Here is a 22,796-nt window from a genome sequence, read left to right as displayed (position 1 = left end):
TCGCAAATAAATTTAGGGTCATAGCAGGACAGTGGTTTTGTTTTCTGACACCCGTGAGCCCCTTCCAGTAAGAGTGATAACATAACTTGGGTCTAATCACGAGGAAACCTCTGATAAGCCCACATCAAGGGACAGTCTACAGAAGAGCTGCCTGTGTTCTTCAAAACCGTCAAGGTCGTAAAACACAAAGACTGAAGAACTTCCCAGAATAAGGGACGTGAATGACAACTAATGTGATGGGTGTTTCCACGTCAGATCCCAAGCCTGGTGGAAAACTTTCTTCATTTGCTGCTGTTAGGTCTGCTGGCAAAATTGAAATAAAATTGTGCAGTAGATGGTAGTATATTTGTGTCTGCACTAATAGCCTGATTTTGATCATTGTCTCTTAGGAATTACACATGAGGTATTTTAGGGGCAAAAGGACATCATATACTACCTTATTCTCAAGTGATCCAGGAAAAAGTATGGGTGTGTGAGCAAGAATGCCAGAGAAGGGTTGCTAGTTAAACAAGACGGTCAAATGGAATCGGGATGTCGGTTGTATGGGGACGTTTTTCCGCTAGTTTTACAGCCTATAAATCTGAAATCGTTTCAAAAGAGAAAGTTAAAGAATTAGCACATTAAATCATCTTTGTATCCCACTTTGTTAATAAGAAAGCAGACGACTGTATTTTGTATTCATTTTCAGCAAATCAGTGAGACAAAGATCTCTTAACTCCCCACACCGGCCAAGGGCTACTGGGGCAAAGCACTGCTTTCTAAGCCTTGGGATTACAGCAGCGTCCCGGAAGTGTTCATGATGCAGTCCAGTATGGTAGCCCCCGGGGCCCAGTAACTTCACCCTTAATTAGCCACATGTGGCTAGTGGCTACCCCACTGGACGGTGTAGCTCCAGAACTTTCGTGACGTTCGTATGTCCTGATTCGAACACGCTGCCGTAAAACACTTTGCTACAAAAAACGTTTCCACTTTGAGTGCCAATTTTGTTGGTCACGAAACTTCTATTTCCCAAGCTTTTCTCCCCTCAGGTTTCCAAAACTTTCTACCCTGGGTGTCAGCAGGAAAAACAAAAAAAAAAAGGCCGCTAGGCCTGTTAGTTTGTGTTTCCTTCGTGTGGAGCCGGCAGAGGGATTAAATTCTACGCTCCGTGTCGTGTCTCTAGGGATTCAGCTGAAGAAGGTGCAGGAGCAGCGTGAGCAAGAAGCCAAGCGCGAGCCAGTTGGGAACGACGTGGCCACGATTCTGTCCAGACGCATCGCCGTGGAGTACAGCGATTCTGACGACGACTCCGAGTTCGACGAGAACGACTGGTCCGACTGAGGCGGGGCGCGTGCGCAGGTGGACGGCGTGGGGGCAGGGCTGCTTGCCGGCAGGAGACCGTGCGTCGGAAAATGCCTCGCAGATTTTGTGGTCTCCGCGCCCACGTAGTGGTATTATAACCCTGTAGCTTAGCGACTTTTGTATTAATAATGTGATATTGCTTTTGCACATCCAAAAGTTCTGGGTTTTTTCAGTATTTACTGTGTAATACTTAAGTGCCACTACACATAGCAAATTGTGCTGCACACGAGGAAATATGCTGTAACTATTGCATTGTCCCGAAAACGGCATTTTGCTTCCTTTCTCTTGGCCGTGAGCGTATTTAGTGCAGTTTGGGTTTCCTCCTTTTGGTCGCTATAATTCTGCAGACTTGCTGCGTGTTTGTGAAGCTGCCTGGTGTTAGGTCTTTGCAAGATTAATGACCGTGTGTCAGAGTGATGTCTTCCAATCAGTACGTGATACCGTTTCACCTTCGTTTTGTTCTGTTTTGTTTTAAACGTGTTTCAGAAGAAGTTGGTTCTAGAGGGAAGGATTCAACAAGTAAGGAGGACCCAGTGTTTCTGCTCGCAGTGTCTGGGCTTGTGCCTCTGTGTGACTCGGAACGATCTGTTAGATAATTTCGTTTCCTTCGCAGCGGCCCTTTGCAGGCAGGGTTCCCTGCGGGCGTTCGCTTGGTCCCTGCCTGTCGGCAGTTGCCATTAAGAGGTTTGGGCAGCTGCGCAGTGATGAACATGAACAACAGGGTTCTTCTTCCGTCAGGGCCACGGGGTTGTGACGCTGGAAACGTGTGACAGCGCTTACAGCCTTGGGTGCCAGCCGGCCAGCACAGACACGGTGGTCCGGGACCCCCGGACCTCAGGGAGAGGGCTTCCCGTGGCTCCTCGCGCCGCGTGCTCTGAAGTTGAAAAGCTTAGATGGAGGTGGACGTAGATGCTGGCAGCTACTTGCTTTTCCCGGTGCCGCGGCCACATTAGGGATCCATCACCCGAGCGGGGCCGTGGCCCTGCTCCTAGAAGCACACGGTTCTCTTTCCTCACGTGGCCGTCGGCACAGGGGATTTTCAAAAGTACCTCAGGTCAGAGTAGGCTCCTGGCTGCACCGGATCACTTGCCCCTCGCCTTCGCCCTTCCCGCTCTGCTTCCCACACGGCAATACGACCGAGCCATGGGGTTGATCTTCCTGAGGAAGGCAGACTGCTGGAACGCTCACGGATGGCAGCTTACGTCTTAGAAGTTGGGGTGAGGGATCGCTGCTTGTTCGGAACAGATAAACGCCCCCGGGCTTTGATTCTAGATACGACTTCACAAATAACACTAAGACACTTTACTTACTAGGGATTCTTACCCGAGTACAGCATTTCTCACGGATGGCGGTTACTCGTGACTCTCGGTCGTGACAGAGGAGTCTTCAGCTCAAGGCAGAGCTGGCTGGTTCATGGTGGTCGTCTCAGCAGGACCATGACCGATGGGTTTTTGTTACTGAGTCCTCCTGAGGACTTCAGCGGCACCCTCGAACCGGGTCTCTGCGTCCCTGTGTGGACATTTACGTGGCTTGTGGGCGTTCGTCCTATAAAGCCGATACCTTGAATTTCAATCACGTAGAGTTGGAGACTCCGAAAAGCCTAATGTCTGTGTCCCCTTCCCAAGACCATCCTTCTCACATCAGGTTACCTGAGTCTTTTCAGCGGGACTGGCTATTTTGACACATGCTTCTCGAGTTTCTGTGTCTTGGAGCTGGACGCCATAATTTTACCGATTATGAGCAGTAGTTAGTAATGAACGTTTAAATTTCTCCCTTTGATTTCTCTCCCTTTATTTCAGTGTAAAGGCCTCCTGTGTTGGCATTATTCTTGGGACTTTTACCATTTGTACTCCTCTTTTGTCTTTATTACAATATTTTGTTTTTATTGTTACTTTTGGAGTAGGAATTACTTGCACAATTCTAGAACTTCTGTCTGGTAACGCTTCTTTGTTTTTTATGTCCCTTCTGTTCTCAGGACGAAGAGAACACATAAAGCTACTACCCATGTCAGAATTTCTTCTATTTATATCTTATTACAATAAAATTACTGGCACTTTATTCATAAATATTCATAAGCCTATTAATTATTAGTCGTCTTCCTGTAGTGGAATCAACAAGTCACTTTCAACTTGATTTTCCGACTAGTGAAAAACCTTTTGCCCTAGGGTGTCACCTAGCCTTTAACAGAATGGAAAAGGACTAAATTTCCATTTCGATTATTTTTACAGTATTTTTCTCAGCAAATCGGATTTCTTCGAAAATTTAAATCCAGACTTTTTCTAATGTGCTAGTACATGAAAAGGAAAAAGTGAATATTTTGATTTTTCAGTTTTCCATTTTCAAAAAATATTTACCAAAACAAACGGAGAAGGACATTCAAAAGTATTTCATAGCTGTGAATTTTACATTTTAAAGTAGCAGTCATCTGTTGTAAGGTTATTTTAAATCATCCTCCGTTTTGTTCCCCCGCGTGTATTTTAGATTCATTTCTGATCAGCTTTTTTCTCACGTCATAGATTAGGCAGAGGGGATGAGAAGACTGCTCGGTACCACACACATTAGCTACACAAACATAACGTGGTTGCTTTTCCATCGGTGGCCCCAGACCGTAGGATTTGGTACACTTCTGGTTTTCCTTTCGTGAAAGTATACTGTTAGGAAATTAACATTTTCATTTCAGTAAATGTTTAGAATATCAACATCTTTTCTGAGCACCAAGTGGCTAGGCTGTGAAAGTTTTGTAATAATTTGCAACGGAAATACACGATACATTTGAATCCATTAAAGACTAGTGGGAATGTATCAGCCAGAGTAGCAAGTAAGTTTTGTTTTATAAATCACAGTATCTGTCACCTTGCAGTATTATTACCAATGCTGTTGTAAATTGAATTGAAAATGGTATTAAAAAAAAAAAAAAAACCTCCTGTTAAACAATTTTTATCTGTTTGTATATCTTACTATAGATTATGTACAAGTAACATCTAAATAAAATTACACTTTTAACCCTAAAAGGTTTTACTCATTGGCAACAGTGTTGTATGTTTAACCTTTTTTGGAGGGGAGAAGTTGGGGGTTTGGCAGAGTTTTTAAAAAAATTTAAAAAAAAATTTTTTTTAATGTTTATTTTTGAGAGAGAGAGAGACAGACCGTGAACAGAGGAAGGGCAGAGAGAGAGGGAGACACAGAATCCGAAACAGGCTCCAGGCTCCGAGCCATCAGCCCAGAGCCTGACGCGGGGCTCGAACTCACGGACCGCGAGATCGTGACCGAGCTGAAATCAGAGGCTTAACCGACTGAGCCACCCACGTGCCCCTTAAAATTTTTTTAATGTTCTTATTTATCTTAGAGAGAGAGAGAGAGAGACAGTACATGAGCTGGGGAGAGGCATAGAGAGAAGGAGACACAGAATCTGAAGCAGATCCAGGCTCTGAGCTGTCAGCACAGAGCCCAATGCAGGGCTCGAACTTGTGAACCTTGAGATCATGACCTGGGCTGGAGTCGGACACTCAACCTGCTGAGCCACCCAGGTGCCACAAGGGCAGAGTTTTCAATTAGCATTTTCATTATTAGATAGCAAATACTCCGATTTCCATTTAAATTTCTGCATAAGTTTTGCGTCACCAGGATTTGTGATTGGATCCTGGGAGGGACCCGGCATAGTGAGAAAGGAAAAGCCATTCTGGGAGCAGGAGGCCGTGTGCTTCGCCACGTCTAGTCTTGATAATAGCAGTGATGAACATTCGGTAGCATTTATTGTTCCTGGGATGCTTTTCTCCAGCCCTTACAAGTAACACATCATGATACACGTCGTGTACGTATATAACACATCATATACATTCAGTGTACACATCATAAATTAGAGTTTAATATTTGTAACTAACGTTTAATATTTTTGAGGTAAACGTGAAATGCAGCATCCTAAGTATACCACCCGATGAGTTGTCACAGTGTGGACGCTCTCGTAACGCCAGTCCCATCGCTTGTAACGCCAATCCCACAAAGGTAGCCAGCACTGCCGTGACCCCAGCATGTTGCTCCATATCCTTCAGAGGCTTCTGTCCTAGTCCCTGGAGCAACCACCGTTGTGGTTTTGTTTTGTTTTTTTAAGCTATGGATTCACTTTAGCCTGTTTGAGAACTTCACATATGTGGAGTAAAATAGTACCATTTTCCATCTGGCTTCTTTTAGCATAATGTTTTTGAAAGCCATTAATGTCACGGCATATGTCAATATTTTATGCCTTTTTTGTCACTGAGTAGCGTTCCATTGTATGAATATCCCGAAGCGGGTGTATCCACGCTCTTGGTAAGACTCCATACAAGTCCTTTCTGGGCGTATCTGCTCATCTATCTTGGATAAATACCCAGGAACGCGACTGCTGAGTCACAGGTAGGTGTGTGTTTAGTTTTATAAGAAATTGCCAGACTTTTGCAAAGTGGCTGTACTATTTTTAAACTCCCCAGCAATGTTGCTTCATATGCTTTGCTATGATTTTCCTTGTATTTATCTCGCTTGGAGTTCCCTGAGCTTGAATCTGTAATTTATGTCTTAAATGAAATTTGGAGAATATTTAGACGTTACTTTTTCAAATATATTTTCTGTCCCTTTCTTTCCTTACATTCCTATTACACATACATTAACCTTTTGAGGTTGGCCCACAATTCCTTGAGGCTCTTTCGATTTAAAAATTGTTTTTCTCTCTGTTTTTCTCTCTTCAGGTTCACCGACTCTTTATTCTGTCTCTTACAATTTACTCTAAAGCCCGTCTAGTAAGTCTTTTCTTCTAACCTTCTTTTCCATGTAGAATTTCATACCCTTTTTTAAAGTTTATTATGAGAGAGAGAGAGGGAGCATGAGTAGGGGAGGGGCAGAGAGAGAGGAGACAGAGAATCCCAAGCAGGCTCTGGGCTGTCAGCATAGAACCCAATGCGGTTGATCTCATAAGCCATGAAATCATGACCTGAGCCAAAATCAAGTGTCTGATGCTTAACCACCCAGGCGCCCCTGTTCTTTTTTCTTTTTTAATAGCTTTATTTTTTTTCTCTGCTGAGATTCCCTACCTGTTTATTACAAGCTTATTTTCCTTTACATCTTTGAGCATGGTTATACTAGCTCTTTAAAAATCCTTGCCTGCCAATTCCAACATGTGGATCTTTTCAGGATCCGTCTCTAGATTGCCTTTTTCTCTTGGGTGCATGCCTCGTAGTTTTGGATTGTATCCTAAACTTTATGAATTCTACATTTCAGGGACTCTGGAGTGTGTTATGTTCCTCTGAAAAGTACTGATTTAAAAACAAAAATTTTTTAACGTTTGTTTATTTTTGAGAGACAGAGCATGAGCAGGGGAAGGGCAGAAACCGAGGGAGACAGAGTCCGAAGCAGCTCTAGGCTCTGAGCTCTCAGCACAGAGCCGGACACAGGGCTCGAACTCACAAACCTTGAGATCACACCTGAGCTGAACCGACTGAGCCACCCAAGCGCCCCTGAAAAGTGCTGAGTTTTAAGGGAGGTCGTTAACAGGGCTAGAATTAAGCTGCCACTTCTCCTTACCCTGCCTATGATGGATAACCCCAGAACTCTCCTAAGTTCTTTTAGCTTAGCCAGGCCACTTTGAGTTTGCCTTGCTTTACACCTGGTTTATAGGATCAACCAGAGATTTGGGCAGTTTTACCCAGGATTTTTGGATCCTCCTTTCTGGCTCTCTTTTCTAGTATCTTCTGTCACTTTCTGCCTGTTCTGATCACTCTGAACTTGGTCCTCTTACTTGTTAAGCCAGCAAGGCTGCGGGTTTTCTACTCCAGCTCAGCTGCCCTACTTGGCAGGTGGAAGCCTGTCCTCGGGCAGAAAAGCCATTAAATGCACCCAAAGATTTTCCTCCTAAGCCTCGGCCCTCCTCTGGTGTTCTGGTTTTGATTTCTCTCCAGTGCCTTCGATAGTCGCGAAGTGTATTTTGTCCACTTTGTGGTTGTTCTCTGTAAAGAATTGCTCTAGAATGGGCCAGTCCTGCATTCTCAGGAGCCTCCCTCCATAAATATTGGATGCAATAGCTTCTTAAAAACATTTTAAAATATCATTTAAAGATGAGGACTGGGGCGCCTGAGTCGCTCATCGCATGATGTGCTCTAAAACATCAGCCATCTTGACCGCCTTGCTCTAAACTGTACAAGCAGAACACGGCACCTGAATGACCTGGAGCCCGAGACGACTTTAAAAAATCGCTGGCCTTAACCCCAGTCTCAAATTTTTATGTTCACCGCAAGGACCTTGATGTTTCCACGGAGTGTTAAAACGTTAAATGTAGGAATAAATCGACGCAGACAAAATAATTTCTATTTCTGACTCTTGGTTCCTTTGAAAAAGGGGTGCCACTACTTAGAAGTCTGAAAACGGCCACCTGACATCATCGCCGTCCGATTTTCTTGTCTTTAGACCGAGAAGTGTTCGCACTGTGATAGCACATTGAACTGCGGTCCAATTCTGCGTTTTATGAAGACAGTACCAATACGGAGGCCTGTCAAAAGCTGGAGAAGCCTCAGCTATCTAATTTGGAGGTGTGAGTACCTTGTAGAGGTATCTTGACGGGGACTTAGACGCTTAAGAGGTTCGCTTTCAAAATACACTTCCTTCACGGCTGACGCGTGGACGTTTCTTTGCCAAAACACAATAGCTCTCTGTTGCGAATATTTGCATGTGTCATTTTTCTAAATCCCCCCCCTCCCGCATTCATCCTGTGTACTTGTGATTTGAATAATTGGCTTCAAATATAGCACCGTGATTAGTTCGAGGTGGTGAATCGGTGGATGATTTGCCACGAAGAAAAATTAAGAGAATATGCCCTTTGAGAACAATTTAAAACCTACCAAGTGGTACTTACCATGAAGTGACATTTAAAAGCATTTAATATTCTAGGATGTGCTGCAGCTCTTCTGGCCTAAAACCAGTTTAAATAGAAGTCAAGCGATTTGAGAGTACGTAAGCCTACACATCCCGAAAGTGTGAATATAACTTAGCACTTCACATGGGTAAGATGTTACTTTTTGTGGTGTGCGTGACGGTGGCTCGCAATGTCCCTTCTTACCCTTTTGAAATCAGGACTTTATGATCTCGATAATTAAGTTAGGGTGTCAACGTAACGCTCCTTTGAAAGGTCGTTTAATATTTCAAGGACCTAGGCATTCATTTGATTTGCAAGCTAGAGTTTCAACAACCTATGCACTGAGGGCTCAAAGAGCAGCCCAGTGAATCACCAGTGGATGGTTCACCGTGGAGGCCCCCCCCCACCGCCCCGGATCGCTGCCCCACCCGTGAGCACCCACACTCATCAGGAATCAGGAGTGATTCTTAGGAACACCGAAGTGTAAGAACATCGTCTTAGCACCTGACCTTGCACGGTTGCTAGGAGCCCAAAGATCACCTGCAGTGACCCAGGACTGGTCAGCTGACTGGTGTCGCCACGGGGACCCCATGCTGAGCCCCGGGACCCCACGACACTCTCGTGTCTGCTCGGTGGCGGACGAGCACCCCCCCCGGTGCCGACGGGGTTCGGGTGAACGGAGTAACGACTGGTCGTCTCTGGACTGCAGGTGCAGGGATGCAGAATCACCATCTTTGATTCTGCACCTGGTGGCCCAATTCCATGTTCCTTGCAGAGAGCCTGTCCCCTCGTGTCCAAACCTCCCCAAGCTTCTCGCTCGTTTATGTCATTGGGTCTTGGCTGCACAAAGTGCGTGGGAGACGTTACGGTCCCAGAGCAGATAATTTAGAAACTCCTTCCAACTCTCGTCCTCAGTAGCTGGGGAAGAGAAATGTCGGGGCCTGACTTTTGCCTGTGGGCTGTTGTTACTGGTGTCCCTCCCCAGACGGGCCTTGGTCTTTCCCCGGCGGCCGCGGGAGAGGCTCGTCTGTCTGTTGTTGATTCTCTGTTGTTTGTCGTGCCATGGGGGTCCTTGGGGCAGGAATGTGGCTGTGGGCTGCACATCACCCAGCATCTCCAGGGTTCTCTTGGGGTTGCTGTAAGCACAACACTCTTGAGAGCCCCCTTCTCCCTTCACGGCCTGACCTCTCCCTTGGTCTGTTTGCTTTGGCCCCCTGGCTCTGGGCAGTGGTGCAGAGAAGGAAGGTTCCTCTCTCCCTGTGTCATCAGTCTGTGGGCGGCCAGGAGCAGGCGGGTCCCTAAGCGGTTCCCTGCAGGGGGCTCCCTAGGGGTGTCCTTGCCTCGGGATGGGAAACAAAAGAAACATTCTTGGGTTGGCCCCACATCTAGCCATCGTGGCTCTCTGCCCTCTGCTAAATGGCCAGAGGCTGGTGTACATCCTGGTGGGCCCTCTACCCTGTGATGAAGGACCCTCGTCTGGGTTCAGGGACAGCACGGGAAGCCCCGTGGCCATATCCGCCCCTCCCCCGCACGCCCACTGGACTCACTCCCAGCCTGTCTGTTCTGAGGCAAGAAAGAGATTTTCAAAGTAGCTTAACACAAATGTCTGCCTTCAGGACTAGTGAGGGCAGGAGGTGGGGCTTCCTGTGTTCAAACTCCTTCTTGGTTGTGAACTAGGGAGCGGTGAGAGGTCAGCCCGTGGGAGGGAAGGACAGTCCCACCTCCCCTCCACCATGGCCTGGAGCCACTAACACAGGGCCAGGGCGAAGCCCGAGTCCCATTGGATCAAGCATAGAGTGACACAGCCATCAGCCCTAGTGGGGGATGGCACTCAGTGCCTGACTGCTCAGACTGGTCCCCTGAGGGACAGATGATAGCCAGGGAGCAGCCGCCGTGTCCCCAGGGCCCCATGCTCCTCAGTGTGCTTGGGGTCGCTGGAGGGAGGCCCGAGACCGCCCTTCGGGGTGTGTGGTGCCCAGTGTCAGCCTGGCCCTCCTCTGCTGGCGGGGGGGGGGGGGCGGCGGCACTGGAGTGCCCGTCCCGTCCGGATGAGGGTGTGTGGGCCACAGCTGCAGGGGACAAGGGTCAGAGAGGTGGGAACTGATTGCCCTCGGATCCGAGGCCTGGCACTAAGACCACTCTCCGACATAACATAGCACCTCTACGAAGCAGGAACCGAGATCATAGGCAAGGAAACGGGGCCCCGTGATCTGCCCACGGCTCCCAGAGGTGAGGCTCCAAGCCGGGCCTCCCTAAAGCGACTCTGCGTCCCTCCTGCTTGGAGCGGCCTCCCAGGCCTCGCGGAGGACCCGCGGGACGCCGTGGTCAGCCTTCACCCCTGCTGCACCACAAGGCTGACGCGGGAAGTCATGGGTTGGTTCCCAAAGGGTCAGCCGCACGTGGGTGAGCTTGACGCACGGGGACAGCGTGGCCTCCGAACAGCCCAAGAGGCCCGCTCGGTCCCTAATTTGACCCAAACACAGATTGTGAAATTCAGAGGCCGTGTTCCTTGCCCTGCCCCTGACTCCCCACCCCATCCCCGAGCTGTGCCTGGATCTCAGTGGTCGAGGCAGCATCCGAGATGGGGCAGGCGGACCTCCGCCCACCTCACTCAGTTGTTGACAAGGTTCGTGCGCAGCGGAATCGTCCTGGCCTCAAAGCCACGTTGTCAAAACGTCCTGCTCTGTCCCCAGTGGTGTCGAGGGGCAGGAAGCTGGCTGGGGCCCTGCAGGGCCTGCCTGGGAGGGAACTCAGCCTGTGCGAGGGCCCCTGTGCTTGGAGCCACACTGGCGTTCATGGGTCTCGGGGGCTCCAGGCCATCCTTGGAAGTGACCAAGGGTCCCACCTGAAGGAGGGGGGAAGGGGCCACACCCTGGGGAGGTGTCACAGAGGCTCAGCGCCTCCGAGGTCTCTGCAGAGCGACCACCCCAGGTCCCCCGGCACTATGCAAGCCCCCGCGTTTGCAGGCCTAAAACCACAACCACTGGAAATGTGCCTTTGAAGGAATGGCCTCACCTCCAGAGGCCCCTACAGAGGACAAATCCGTTCTGAGCTCTGGTACCGTGGCCTCGGGAGGGCTTTACACAGGCATCGGAGCCTCCTGTACTGTAAAGGACAAAAGGAACGGAGCGCTGTGACTCCTGTCTTCCCTCTTCCGGGCTGTCAAGGGCAACCAAGTGGGGTATAAGTCCACGCACCGGGACCTGGATGTAGGGAGCCTCCCCTGCCCAAAGCAAACCGGTGCTCACAGACCTTCTTTCCCAGGGCGCCTCCCAGCGCTTCCGTGGGAAAACACCGCCTCCCAGTGGCCGGATGATTAAGTGTTTCTCTGAAGATCAACTTGGCATTCATTCAGTCACTCTTCATTCACTCTTTGTTCTTTCCATCAATCTTTCACTCCTTCCGGAGACAGATCCGTGCTTCTCATGCACTGCTGTTGGGAGTGAACTGGTACAAATCCTCTGAAGGGCTATTAACAAACACCTATGGAAATTAGAGCTGTACCTCCCTGTCACGGAGCAAGAGCGTTTCCAGAAAGGTACCCATGACGGATTGGATTAAAATGTTACAACGGTATTTCTGGACTCGAATTCTCTTCCAGGACCTTGCCACTCCGTGTCAAGAGGTGGGTTCTATTCCCCTTCCTTTGAAGCGGGGTGGGATTTGGGGGCGGCCTCCTGCCCCCGACTGCCAAGGGCGAGGGGGCCGGCCTGGCTCTCTCAGAATGCCCTTCTGGAGCTCAGCCACCATGCTGCGAAGAAGTCCAGGCTGCCTGCAGGGGCCCCAGGCAAGGGTCTGGTCACAGCTAAGGCCTCAGCCAACCGCCAGGATGGCTTGCTGGCTCCGTGAGTGGACGAGACTTCATCCGAGGGCTCGGTCCCCACCCTGAACTGGCACCGCTGACGGCCTGTGGAGCAGAGACCACTGTCCTCACGGAATCCTGCCAGCGGAAATCACAGACTTTTGAGCCAAAAAGATACATGCCATTGTTGCAGGTTACTCAGATTTGGGGTAACTTGTTACCCAGCTTTAAAACTGAGACAGATAGATTACGCTCACTAGAACTATTTCATGGGCTAAATGACATAGTCACCACGAGATGATCTGCGATCACAAAAGGTGAGAAACATCCTACTGTTCTAGCAACCGAATATGGGTTAAATCACAAGAGACACCGACGGAGTCCTCTGCAACTGTTCAAAGAACGAAGATGTTTGAGGGGCGCTTGGCTGGCTCAGTTGGTGGAACGTATGACTCTCGGGGTCTTGAGTTCAAGCTCCATGTTGGGCATGGGACCTAGTTAAAAAAAAAAAAAGAATGAGAATGTTTTAAATGATACGACCTTCGAGATATCGTTAAAGTGAGAAAACAAGGAGCAGAGAAATGTGCATATATGTGCCATTCACTAGCTAAAAAGGAGAATTGAGAACACACGCCTTTGTTTAAATGGGCATAAAATACTTTTGAAAGGATCGGCAAGAAAGCGAGAGCGTTACCTCGGGTGGAGGTGGAAGGGAGAGCTCTACTGCTTACCCTTTTAGTACCTGTGAATTTTGTAACCCAGGGAATGTTCTTATCTTAACAATGGACTATTTTTAAATGTATACAGCCTTTTTGGTGAGCTATACATGGTGATACGAGAAGAGAGGAAAGACATAATCCTTCTCATCATCGTAACATTTATACTACGGCCCTGCTGTCGAGGCAAAACAGTAGCATGAGGATAAAAGAGTGAAGCTTCTAGAATCCAGCTGCTGGGGTTCGAGTGAAGCTTCTAGAATCCGGCTGCTGGGGTTCAACTCCTGGCTCTGCTCTGTGACCTTGCGGCTCACTCAAATGATCAATTCTTCAGATTCCTCCTCTGAACAGTGGGCGCCCACCCGTGCTTCCCTCGAAGGGTGGTTGAGTTGTTGGCGACTGGCTATTGATCCGTTCAGATTTTCTACTTCTTGTGGCCGTTTAAGCATTTGAAATTCTTAGAGAAATGTTTCTGTTTCCTCTTCTATTTTCCTGTTGTATTTTTGTTTATTTGAATCTCCTCTCCTGATTAGTTCTCCTGCTGGCTTGTCTATATTAGGAGACTTTTCAAAGGACCAGTTATTTGGTTTTACTGGCCTTCCATTTTTCTATTATTCCCATTTCACCCATTTCTACTCTTTTCTTTGGGTGTTGTGTTTGCTTGTTTGCTTGCTTGGGTTCACTTCTGGGAACTTACTAAATGGGAACTTCATTTGCTGCTTTCTCATGAATATTTTTAAAACTATGATTTTATCTCTAAATTTCTTTCGTTTGTCCTATACATTTTGACATGGAGTATTTTTCATTTCGATTAAAAATATTTAATAATTTCCTTTATTATTTCTTCCCTATTTCAAAGATTATTTCATCATATTACATTTTGTTTTCAGTTTTCATTCATGAGGGATCTTATAAATTGATCCTTTTGATGTTGATTTCTTTTACATAAGGTCAGAAAACATAGTCTGAACTTGCTGTGGAGGCTCTGGAATATACTGAGGTTTCCTCTGTAGCCTTATGCATAATCCACATTTGTGAATGTTCTGTATGTACTTGAAAGCAACGTGTATTCTTTCTCTAATATTTAACTGATCAAGCTTTGTTAGGCACATTAATCAAATCTATACGTTTGGTTCTTATTTGTCTGCTTGATCTGTTTCAAAGAGAGTATTTTAAGTTGTAAAAATTGTTTAATGTTTATTTATTTTTGAGAGAGACGGAGACAGAATGTGAGTGGGGAAGGGGCAGAGAGGGAGACACAGAATCTGAAGCAGGCTCCAGGCTCTGAGCCGTCAGCACAAAGCCCCATGCGGGCTGTGAGCTGTGAGATCAGGACCTGAGCCAAAGTCGGGCGCCCAACCGACTGAGCCACCCAGGTGCCCCATGAAGAGAGTATTTTAAAATCTCTAACTCAATTGTCCGTTATCTTTTTATTTACAATATTCTTTCTTTTCTTTTTCTTTCTGATTTTAAAAATTTTGGACTTGAAACAGCTCTGGCACCAAATTTGCTATACCAGCTTTCTTTTGCTTTATTTTTGCCTGGCGCTTGTTCAAAAACTTAAAAAAAAATCTGTATCCTTTTGTTTTAAATGTGTTTCACAATAGACATATCACATATATAGAGATATTCATGTCACTTGTTATTTCTTCTTTTTTAATCTTTATAAGTTTGTCTTTTTCTTGTCTTACTATACTAATGGGTGACTATGATAAGTGAAATTTACTATAGGTATGTTATTTAAAAAACTTCATCAGGGGTGCCTGGGTGGCTCAGTCAGTTAAGCGTCCAGCTTCAGCTCAGGTCATGATCTCATGGTTTATGAGTTCAAGCCCCACGTCAGGCTCTATGCTGACAGCTCAAAGCCTGGAGCCTGCTTTGGATTCTGTGTCTCCCTCACTCTCTGCCCCTCCCCGGCTCATGCTCTGTCTTTGTGTCTCTCTCTCAAAAATAAAAAGTAAAAAAAATTTAAAAAAATAAAAAACTTCATCAGATTAATAAAATTCCCCTCCATTTCCTTTCTCAATTTTGAAAAAAATTATAAATAGATGTTGAATTTTATCAATGACTTTCTGTATTGATGTCAACATTCCTATGAACTTTCACCTTTAAGCTGTTAACTACAGATTACATTATTTTGTTAATATTTTTTAGAAGTTTTGTGTTTATGTTCATGAGTAGATTATAATTTTTCTTTTTTTTTTTTTAAATGTTTATTTATTTTGTTTCTGAGAGAGAAAGAACACAAGCGGGGAGCAGGCAGAGAAAGAGGGAGACAGAGAATCCCAAATAGGTTTTGTGCTGCCAGCACAGAGCCTGAGACACGGGGCTCGATCTCACAAAGCCGTGAGATCATGACCTGAGCCAAAATCAAGCGTGGAATGCTTAACCAACTGAACCACGCAGGTACCCCTGTAGTTTTCCTTTCCTAAGCTGTCATCATATTTTGGCATGAAGGTTATGTTTGCCTCATAAAATAAGCAAGAAAATATTTGCTTTTTTCCCCCCTATTCTGTAGAAGAGCTTGTATAAGACTGAAGTTTTGGTCCTTGATATCAGGCGCGGTAGAAATGGAGGGTGAAGCCACGTGAGTCTGAACTTTTCACTGAAGAAGGGCTTTGGGTTGCTGATTCAATTCTTAAGTGTTCATAGGGCAACTTAAATGTTTTATCTCTTCTTGAGTCATTTCTGATAAATTGTCTTGTTCTAGAACTGTGACCATTTCTTCTACATTTAGAGAAAAAGTTTTCATTACATGCCCCCCCCAGGTTAACCTTTTATATATTTATTTAGCAACATGTGTATCTTACACACACACACACACACACACACACACACACACGCCATATTTGGTAAACTCGTATCAGTTATATTATGCTATAAATCTCATTCTGTATTTCTATTTCTGTGTCTTTTGAGTGGAAAAAAATCATATGTAAATGTAGTTCTTATCCTCTTAATGTGAGCAGCAACTATAGTGATTTCCGTTCTCTCCATCACTGAAATAGGTCTGTGCTTTCTCTTTTTCTTATCCGGGTTCGTTGGAGGCTCATCAATCCCATTAGTGTTTGAAAAAAAAACAACAACAACAAAAAACAAAAACAAAAACAAACAAAAACAAAAAAACAAACCAAAAAAACTTTTAGTTTGTTGATCTTCGCTATTGTAGATTTTTTTTTTTCAATTTCATTTGTTTCTGCTCTGAATTTTAGTGATTCCTTATTTCTTCCTTCTTTGGGTTTATTTCACCATTCCTTTTCTAGCTCCCGGAGATGGGATCTTCATTATTTTTCAGCCTTTCTTCTCTTCCAACATACATATTTTAGGGCTTTGGTTTTCCTCTAAATTCTGCTGACTTAAATTCCATTAGTTGTGACATGGCATTTCCCTGTTTACATATGTAAATTATCTAGAAGCATGTTTCTTAATTTCCAAACATACGAGGATTTTTTTTTTAGGCTTTTGGATTTTCCCGCTTCCATGTGGGGAAACCGAAAACGACAGAGACTAAGTGCTTTGCTGAAGATCACATACCTAAGTAGCAGAGCTGGGATTTGAACAGGCTGACTCTGGAAACTGTTCTTTGAATCGAACTTTCACCTCTTTCTAATGAACGGGCTTCTGTCATTATGACACGGGCTTCTTCCTGGTGAGTGTCTTTGCCTTAAATCTGTTTTGCCTGATACACCATGCTCCACTAGCTTTTTTTTTTTTTTTATGTTTTTATTTATTTTTGAGACAGAGAGAGACAGAGCATGAGCAGGGGAGGGGCAGAGAGAGAGGGAGACACAGAATTCGAAGCGGGCTCCGGGCTCTGAGCCGTCAGCCCAGAGCCCGACGCGGGGCTCGAACTCACGGACTGTGAGATCATGACCTGAGCTGAAGTCGGACGCTTAACCGACTGAGCCACCCAGGTGCCCCTGGATTGATTTTTTTTTTAATTATTCTAATTTTTCTTCAGTAAGTTATAAGCGTATACTGTTTATATTTTGGAGTCATTACTCTAAAAATCACAATATGGAAACTTAATTGATCAAAACCTAAGGTTAATCAATAATTTTTCTCAGAGGGAATTTAAAAAAATGGTTGTGCCGGCCAGGGTGACGCACACGGGGTCCAATCAGAACGCACGGGAGCCAGTTCCCTCGTACAAGTGCACAATGCCTGAGTGTCAGCCCCGGGGACAATGCCAGAGCCTGCACTCTGTTTATACTCTGCTGGCTGCCGTCATAAAACACGGGGGGACCGGGGAGCTTAAACAACAGAAATTAATGTTCTTGCAGTTCCGAAGGCTGGAGGTGTGATTTCGAGGGTGCCAGTGTGGTCAGGTTGCGGTGAGAGCCCTCTTTCCCCTGGCGGATGGCACCTTCTCAAGCGCGTCGCTGATGCCTCTTATAAGGGCGCCGATCCGCCATGAGGCCCCCCTCTCGTGGCCTCACCTCCACCCAGTCACCTCTTCTTCCAGGCCCCATCTCCAAACGCCATCACAGCGTGAGTTACGACGCCAACATACGAGTTGCAGGGGAACACGGTTCATTCTGTAGCCACCCCTGTCGGACTTCTATGCTTTTGTTCTTTTGCTTTTTTAAACCTCATGAGACAGTATTGTTTCACGCAGTGAATAGACGCGCTTTTAGATCTATCCCAATCCCTATCATTATTAGTTTGGCTTATCACTTCTTTGTATATTTCCGGCCTTCCGCTTGGGATCATTTTGGTTTTTTTCCCGAAGTATGTGGCTTTAGAATTTTCTTTAGTGAGGATCTGCTAATGGGAAGGTGCTGTGTTCACCTGAAAATATCTTGACGTCACCCTCTGGTCTAGTTACTGAGCGCCTGCCTGTCTGTCAACCCCAGACACCACCCCCACCCCCCAACACACACATACTCTGCTTTGTGTCCTGCAGCCGGGACCCTGCCAGCGACATTCCTGCTTCTCCCAGCTGAATCCTTGTTAGGGGACTCTATTAGTCAGGGTCCGTCGGAAACAGAGACAGAAACGTCCCTGCTTATTGGAACAGGGCCATTCTCGTATAGCGAGTTACTGAGTAGAACGAGACAAGGTGGTTAATTACTAACAGGAGTTAGGAGGGAGCCCAGATGTGGAAGGTGCAGAAGGACAGCTTTTCTAGGCTGAGAAAGAGAGGACACTGGAGGAACTGAGGACAGGATGGGGACCCCCTCCAAGGCTGAAGCCTCTTCAAAGACGCCTCAGAAACGTGCGGGCTGCCCGTGGCAAAACACCAAACAAAGGAAACAAAAACCTGCAAGAATGTGGGCTGGCGCTGGTCTGTAGAGGGAGCCCACCATTCCTGGAGGATGTGGGCAGGCCTGTTCTAGAAGCAGCCCACTTTGGTAGAGGGCGTTCCTGGGACAATGTTGGTCAGCAGAGGGGGAGAGGCAAAAGACCCGGAATAGCCAGCACAATGTTGAAGAAAAAGAAAACAAAGTCGGACCGATGTCACCCAACTTCAAGACTCACGATAAAGGCACAGTAAGCCAGACAGTGCGCTACTGGGGAAAGAACAGGCGAGGAGATCAACGGAACAATATAGAGAGTGCCAAAAGAGATCCAGTCAAGTTCTCAGAGTTCTGGAAGCTGGGAAGTCTAAGGTCAAGCTACGTGTCCATATGCATCGTCTGGTGAGATCCTCCCTCTTGGTTCATAGATGGATGGTGGGTGGTCTTCTCATCGTGTCCTCACACAGCAGAAGAGGCGAGAGAGTTCTCTGGGGTCTCTTTTATAAGGGCAATAGTTCCATGCAAGAGGGCCCTACCCTCATGATCCAATCACACACACCTCAACAGCCACGCCCCCGAACTTACCATCTTGAAGAGCAGGTTTCACTTAATTTGGGGGGGGACACAAACATTCAGTCAATGGCACAAATATAGTCAGTTGATCTTTGACAAAGGAGCAAAGGTAATACATTGGAACAAAGACAGTCTTCAACAAATGGTGCTAGGACAACTGGACGATCATGTGCAAGAAAAAAAAACAAAAGAATCTAAACCCAGGCCTTACACCTTTCACAAAAATTGGTGCAAAATGGATCGCAGACCTCAATGGCAAATGGCAAAACTATAAAACTCCTAGAAGATAACACCGAAGAATCCAAGGTGACCTTGGGTTTGGTGATGACGTTTCAGTTCCAACACCAAGAGCATGATCCGTGGCAAGAAAATTTGGCAAGTCGGTCAAGAACTTTTGCTCTGCGAAATCCAGCGTTCAGAGAATGAAAAGACAAGACACAGACCGGGAGGAAATATTTGCAAAATGTATACCTGATGAAGGACTTGGAAGACAGCGGGGAGTCATATTTGCAACGTCTTAATCAAATACCTGAAAAGTTGTCTTCCACTGTGGCTGCTGGGAGCGCCTGTCCCTCGTGTGCCCTTTGCTGACTGCAGGACCCCGGGTCAGTCTCTGGGGCTCTCTTTCCTCACCTGTAAGGTGTTGAGAATGGTACCTACCCCACAGTGTGGTTGTAAGCATCAGGGAACCTGACTTCGGGGGGAACAAAGGGGGGGGGTGGCTAGAAATGCTAGAAAGGCAGGCCTTTCTGAGAAGCTCATTTACAGAGAAGTTCACGGGCTTTCCACACGGTGTCAGTGGTGCCTTAGAGCGCCTGGGAAGCTTTTCTGTCTGACCGGGTTTGAAAAGACAGGACGCGGTATCCCCGGGGCCCAGGGTCCCTCAGCACCCCTGTGGGTCCTCCCACCCGCCTTGACACCTCCCTGCCCTCAAGTTACCTGGCAGGCAGCCCTGGCCCCGGCAGGTGGCCTCCACCCCAGGGCTCACGCTCCTCACAGAGCCTGCCGCCTGCCAGGGGGTCCCAGCCCCCATTGGCCGAGCCTTCTTGCAGTTAAAGAGCCCACGCTGGGGTCAGAAGCCCGCTGGGTGGGCTCCCTGGGTGACGGGGCCGGCTGGCACCTGCTTGATGACCGAGTCTTAAGCAAAAACGGGGGACTGCCGGAGCCCTGGTTTGTAGCCGTTGCCCATTTCTGTGGTCTAACGAGTCTGAAGGCAGCCACCTCGCGCCATCAACGCGGGATCACCCAGGGCAGGGTGGAGACAGGAGCGCAAGGTGCCGGCTGGAGCCCGCGCGGCCCCAGGCTCCTCGTAACTGAGACGGGAGCGACCGTCCCACCTGCTCCTCAGGGCGGGCGCCCTTGAGGGTTGTGCAATGCACCTGGCACGATGTCTGCCCTGTATCAAGTGCAGAAGAGACGTTCACTGCCACTGCCGATGCGGCCGTGGCTTCTACCGTTTTCTCCTCCCCCATAGCGTCCCCTGGATGGAGCTACTCCTCTCTCTCCCCCTCCTTAAGCACTCTGCTTTCCCTCCCTCCTGCGGCCTTGCCATGGGTTTGCAGGGTCATCTCCCCCCTCAAGAGTCAGGTGCCCCTGGAGGCAGGACTGCCTGGGGTTGAGCCCCACTCTGCCACTCACCAGCTGGGTCAACTTGGACAAGGAACGTAAAACCCCCTGCCCTAGACGCCGCGAGACGGGCGTGATCACCGGTTCGTGTTGAGCGGGACCGTAGAGGGCGTCGCAAGGCTCGGTGTCTCCCGCGCTGGCGTTCCCGCTGAGCACGGCGGCCTTAGGAGTCTACACCGTGGGATCAGGTGACTCCTGGAAGGAGGGAGCCGCGTCGCTGGGCGCCTCCCGTGGCTCCTGCCTCTCGCAGTGCCTGCCTCTGGGGTGGGGCTCTCTGCAGGCCGCGGGCGAGGCCCGAAGGGCGCTTCCCGAGACCCGACGGCGTGCAAGGCCGCCCCGACGGCCAACGTCACGGCGTTGGCGGTCCACCCCTGCAGGCTTTCTCACCGCATCCTCTCGGGGCCCCGAGGCTGGGGCGTGGCTGCTGCGGACTCCGAAGAAACCACAAAAACGCATCGCGAGGCAGGCCAGTGTTGGAGCTGCTGGCTTATGGTGGAGACCGAAGAAACTGAGGCCAGAGGAAGCAGAGCATTGGTGGGGGCTGCCGTGGCCGCAGACTGGGGGTGGCAGGTGAAGGTGGGAAGTCGCCTGCCTTCCTGGGCCCCGGCTGTCTGGGTCGACAAAGCCCCGCTTTACCCAGTGCCCTCCTCCGTCCCGTCCGCAGTTTCATCAGGCTTCTCTAGTTTTGCGCCTCAAGGGGGCCGACTTTTCTCCCAGAGGTGGAGTCAAGCAGGCAAATGCTAACAGGCCGCTGATATTGGAGGTAAGCTGTGTTTCTGTAAATTAACGCAGCGGGCGGGGTAACTCTGTTGGCCTGGGAGGATTTTTTTTTTTTTTCCTGAATCAGTGGGTTTGATCGTAAACACAGCGGGTGTGCCCATCTCGGGTGAGCTGGTTCAGTAACCACATAGCTCCGTCAAAAGCAAGGCGGGCCCGGGTTCCCTTCTTTTCTGGCAAGTTCTAGCGCTGTGTCGCAGCGAAAATCCCCCTGCGGAGGTCCGCGAGTGCCGCCGATTTCGCAGGGCCTGCTTCTAAGGACGCGCCGACTCGCCCCTGAATGTGATTTCGTCTACGCCGCACGTGCGAACCCTCCCTCCACTTGCGCGGCCTTGCCCCTGGCTGAGCGCACTCCTGCCGTGTGCCCTCTGCCCACCGCAGCCTGGGCGCCTGCATTCTGAGCAGGAAAGTCTTCCAGCCGGAGGGAAGCGCACTCCTCAGCTTCTGCGGTTGTGAGAAGGGTTATGCCTTCCGTCTGGGCTCAGCGAAACGGCGCGGGCAGATGAGGGCACGAGCCAAGGGGAGCAGGGCCGCCTGGGGTCCGTTCCGGGTGGTGGACCCTCGTGGGACCTGACCTTGCCTGGGGCGGGGAAAGCAGGGTCGGTGGAGGCAGGGGGGTGCCCAGGTCTTGGAGGAGCTTCACTGTGGGTAGATCTGCGCCCCCCCGTGCCCTGCAGCATGAACTGAACTGAAGCAGGGGGCCACCTGCCAGCCAGCCAGGTGAACATTTGTAGGGTGAGAGCAGCAGCCCTTTGAAGGCAGGGCCAGATCTCCCAAGTCCCAAGACTCTGGTGGCTGCTGTGCATGACACGAGTGGCCTTCCTCTCACTCCCCAGAGAAACAGGTGTGTAGCACAACAGGAGCCGGGCCCCGATGCAGAATCACTGCTGGCCTCTTCGTGTCCCTTGTCCTCCAGAGAAACAGAACTAATGTAGCTTTGGAGAAATGGCGGGCGTCAATCCCCATAATTTGTTTATTTCGTAACTGGAAGCTTATCCCTCCCGATCCCCTCCACCCCTGTCACACACACACCCCCCCCCACCCACTCCCCTCCTATGTGGCAACCTCTAATCTGTCCTCTGCATCTATGAGTTTTGCTTTATCTGTTATGGTTTTTTTTAGAGTCCGCATGTACGTGAAATCGTGTGTTATGTGTCTTTCTCTGACTCATTTCACGCAGCATGACATCTCGGACGCCTTCCGTGTTGTTGCACAAGGTCTCATTCGGTTTGGGCTGAGTGATGTTTAGTGGCGTCCAAGATACCACATTTTCCTTATCCATTCGTCTACGGAGGGACACCTGGATTGCTTCCCTGTCTTGGCTACTGTACCTAATGCTGTAATAAACATAAGGGCGCAAATATCTTTTTGAATTAGTGTTTCGTTCTCTGTGGGTAAATAGCCGGTAGTGGAATTATGGGATCGCGTGGTAGTCCTATTTGTAATTTTTTGAGGGACCTCCATACTGTCTCCATAGTGTTTGCACCGATTTACGTTCCCACCAATAGTGCGCGAGGGTTCCCTTTTCCCCACATCCTCACCAACACTTGTTTCCTGTGTTTTTGGTTCTAGCCATTCCGACGGGTGTGAGGCGATATCTCACTGCGGCTTTGCTTTGCATCTCCCTGATAATGAGTGATGTTGGCCAATCTGGTAATGTGTCTGCCGTTTGTATGTCTTTTTTGGGAAAATGTCTATTCAGGTCCTCTGCCCATTTTATTTATTTAAAAAAATTTTTTTTTTTTTTATTTTTGAGAGAGACAGACAGAGTGTGAGTGGGGGAGGGGCACAGAGAGAGGGGGACACAGAATCCAAAGCAGGTTCCAGGCTCCCAGCTGTCAGCACAG

The 22,796-nt window shown here is 48.4% G+C and overlaps 1 protein-coding gene across 9 annotated transcripts in view; it reads left to right on the top strand.

Moving 5' to 3' along the window:
- WASF3 (WASP family member 3) overlaps positions 1-4,359 on the top strand; it is a 134,035-nt gene extending 129,676 nt beyond the window's left edge. For all 9 annotated transcript variants that reach the window (XM_060637490.3, XM_060637488.3, XM_060637491.3 and 6 more), the window contains one exon: positions 1,163-4,359. In XM_060637490.3, coding sequence (XP_060493473.1) covers positions 1,163-1,320 — 158 coding nt within the window. In that variant the 3' untranslated portion in view covers positions 1,321-4,359. The remainder of the gene's footprint in view (positions 1-1,162) is intronic.
- The last annotated feature ends 18,437 nt before the right edge of the window (positions 4,360-22,796 follow it).

Source organism: Panthera onca, chromosome A1 (assembly GCF_046562875.1).
Source record: "Panthera onca isolate mPanOnc1 chromosome A1, mPanOnc1 haplotype 2, whole genome shotgun sequence".
NCBI classification, from domain to species: domain Eukaryota; kingdom Metazoa; phylum Chordata; class Mammalia; order Carnivora; family Felidae; genus Panthera; species Panthera onca.
Note: the sequence above shows the minus strand (reverse complement) of the source record. Positions and strands in the feature narration are given on the sequence as shown.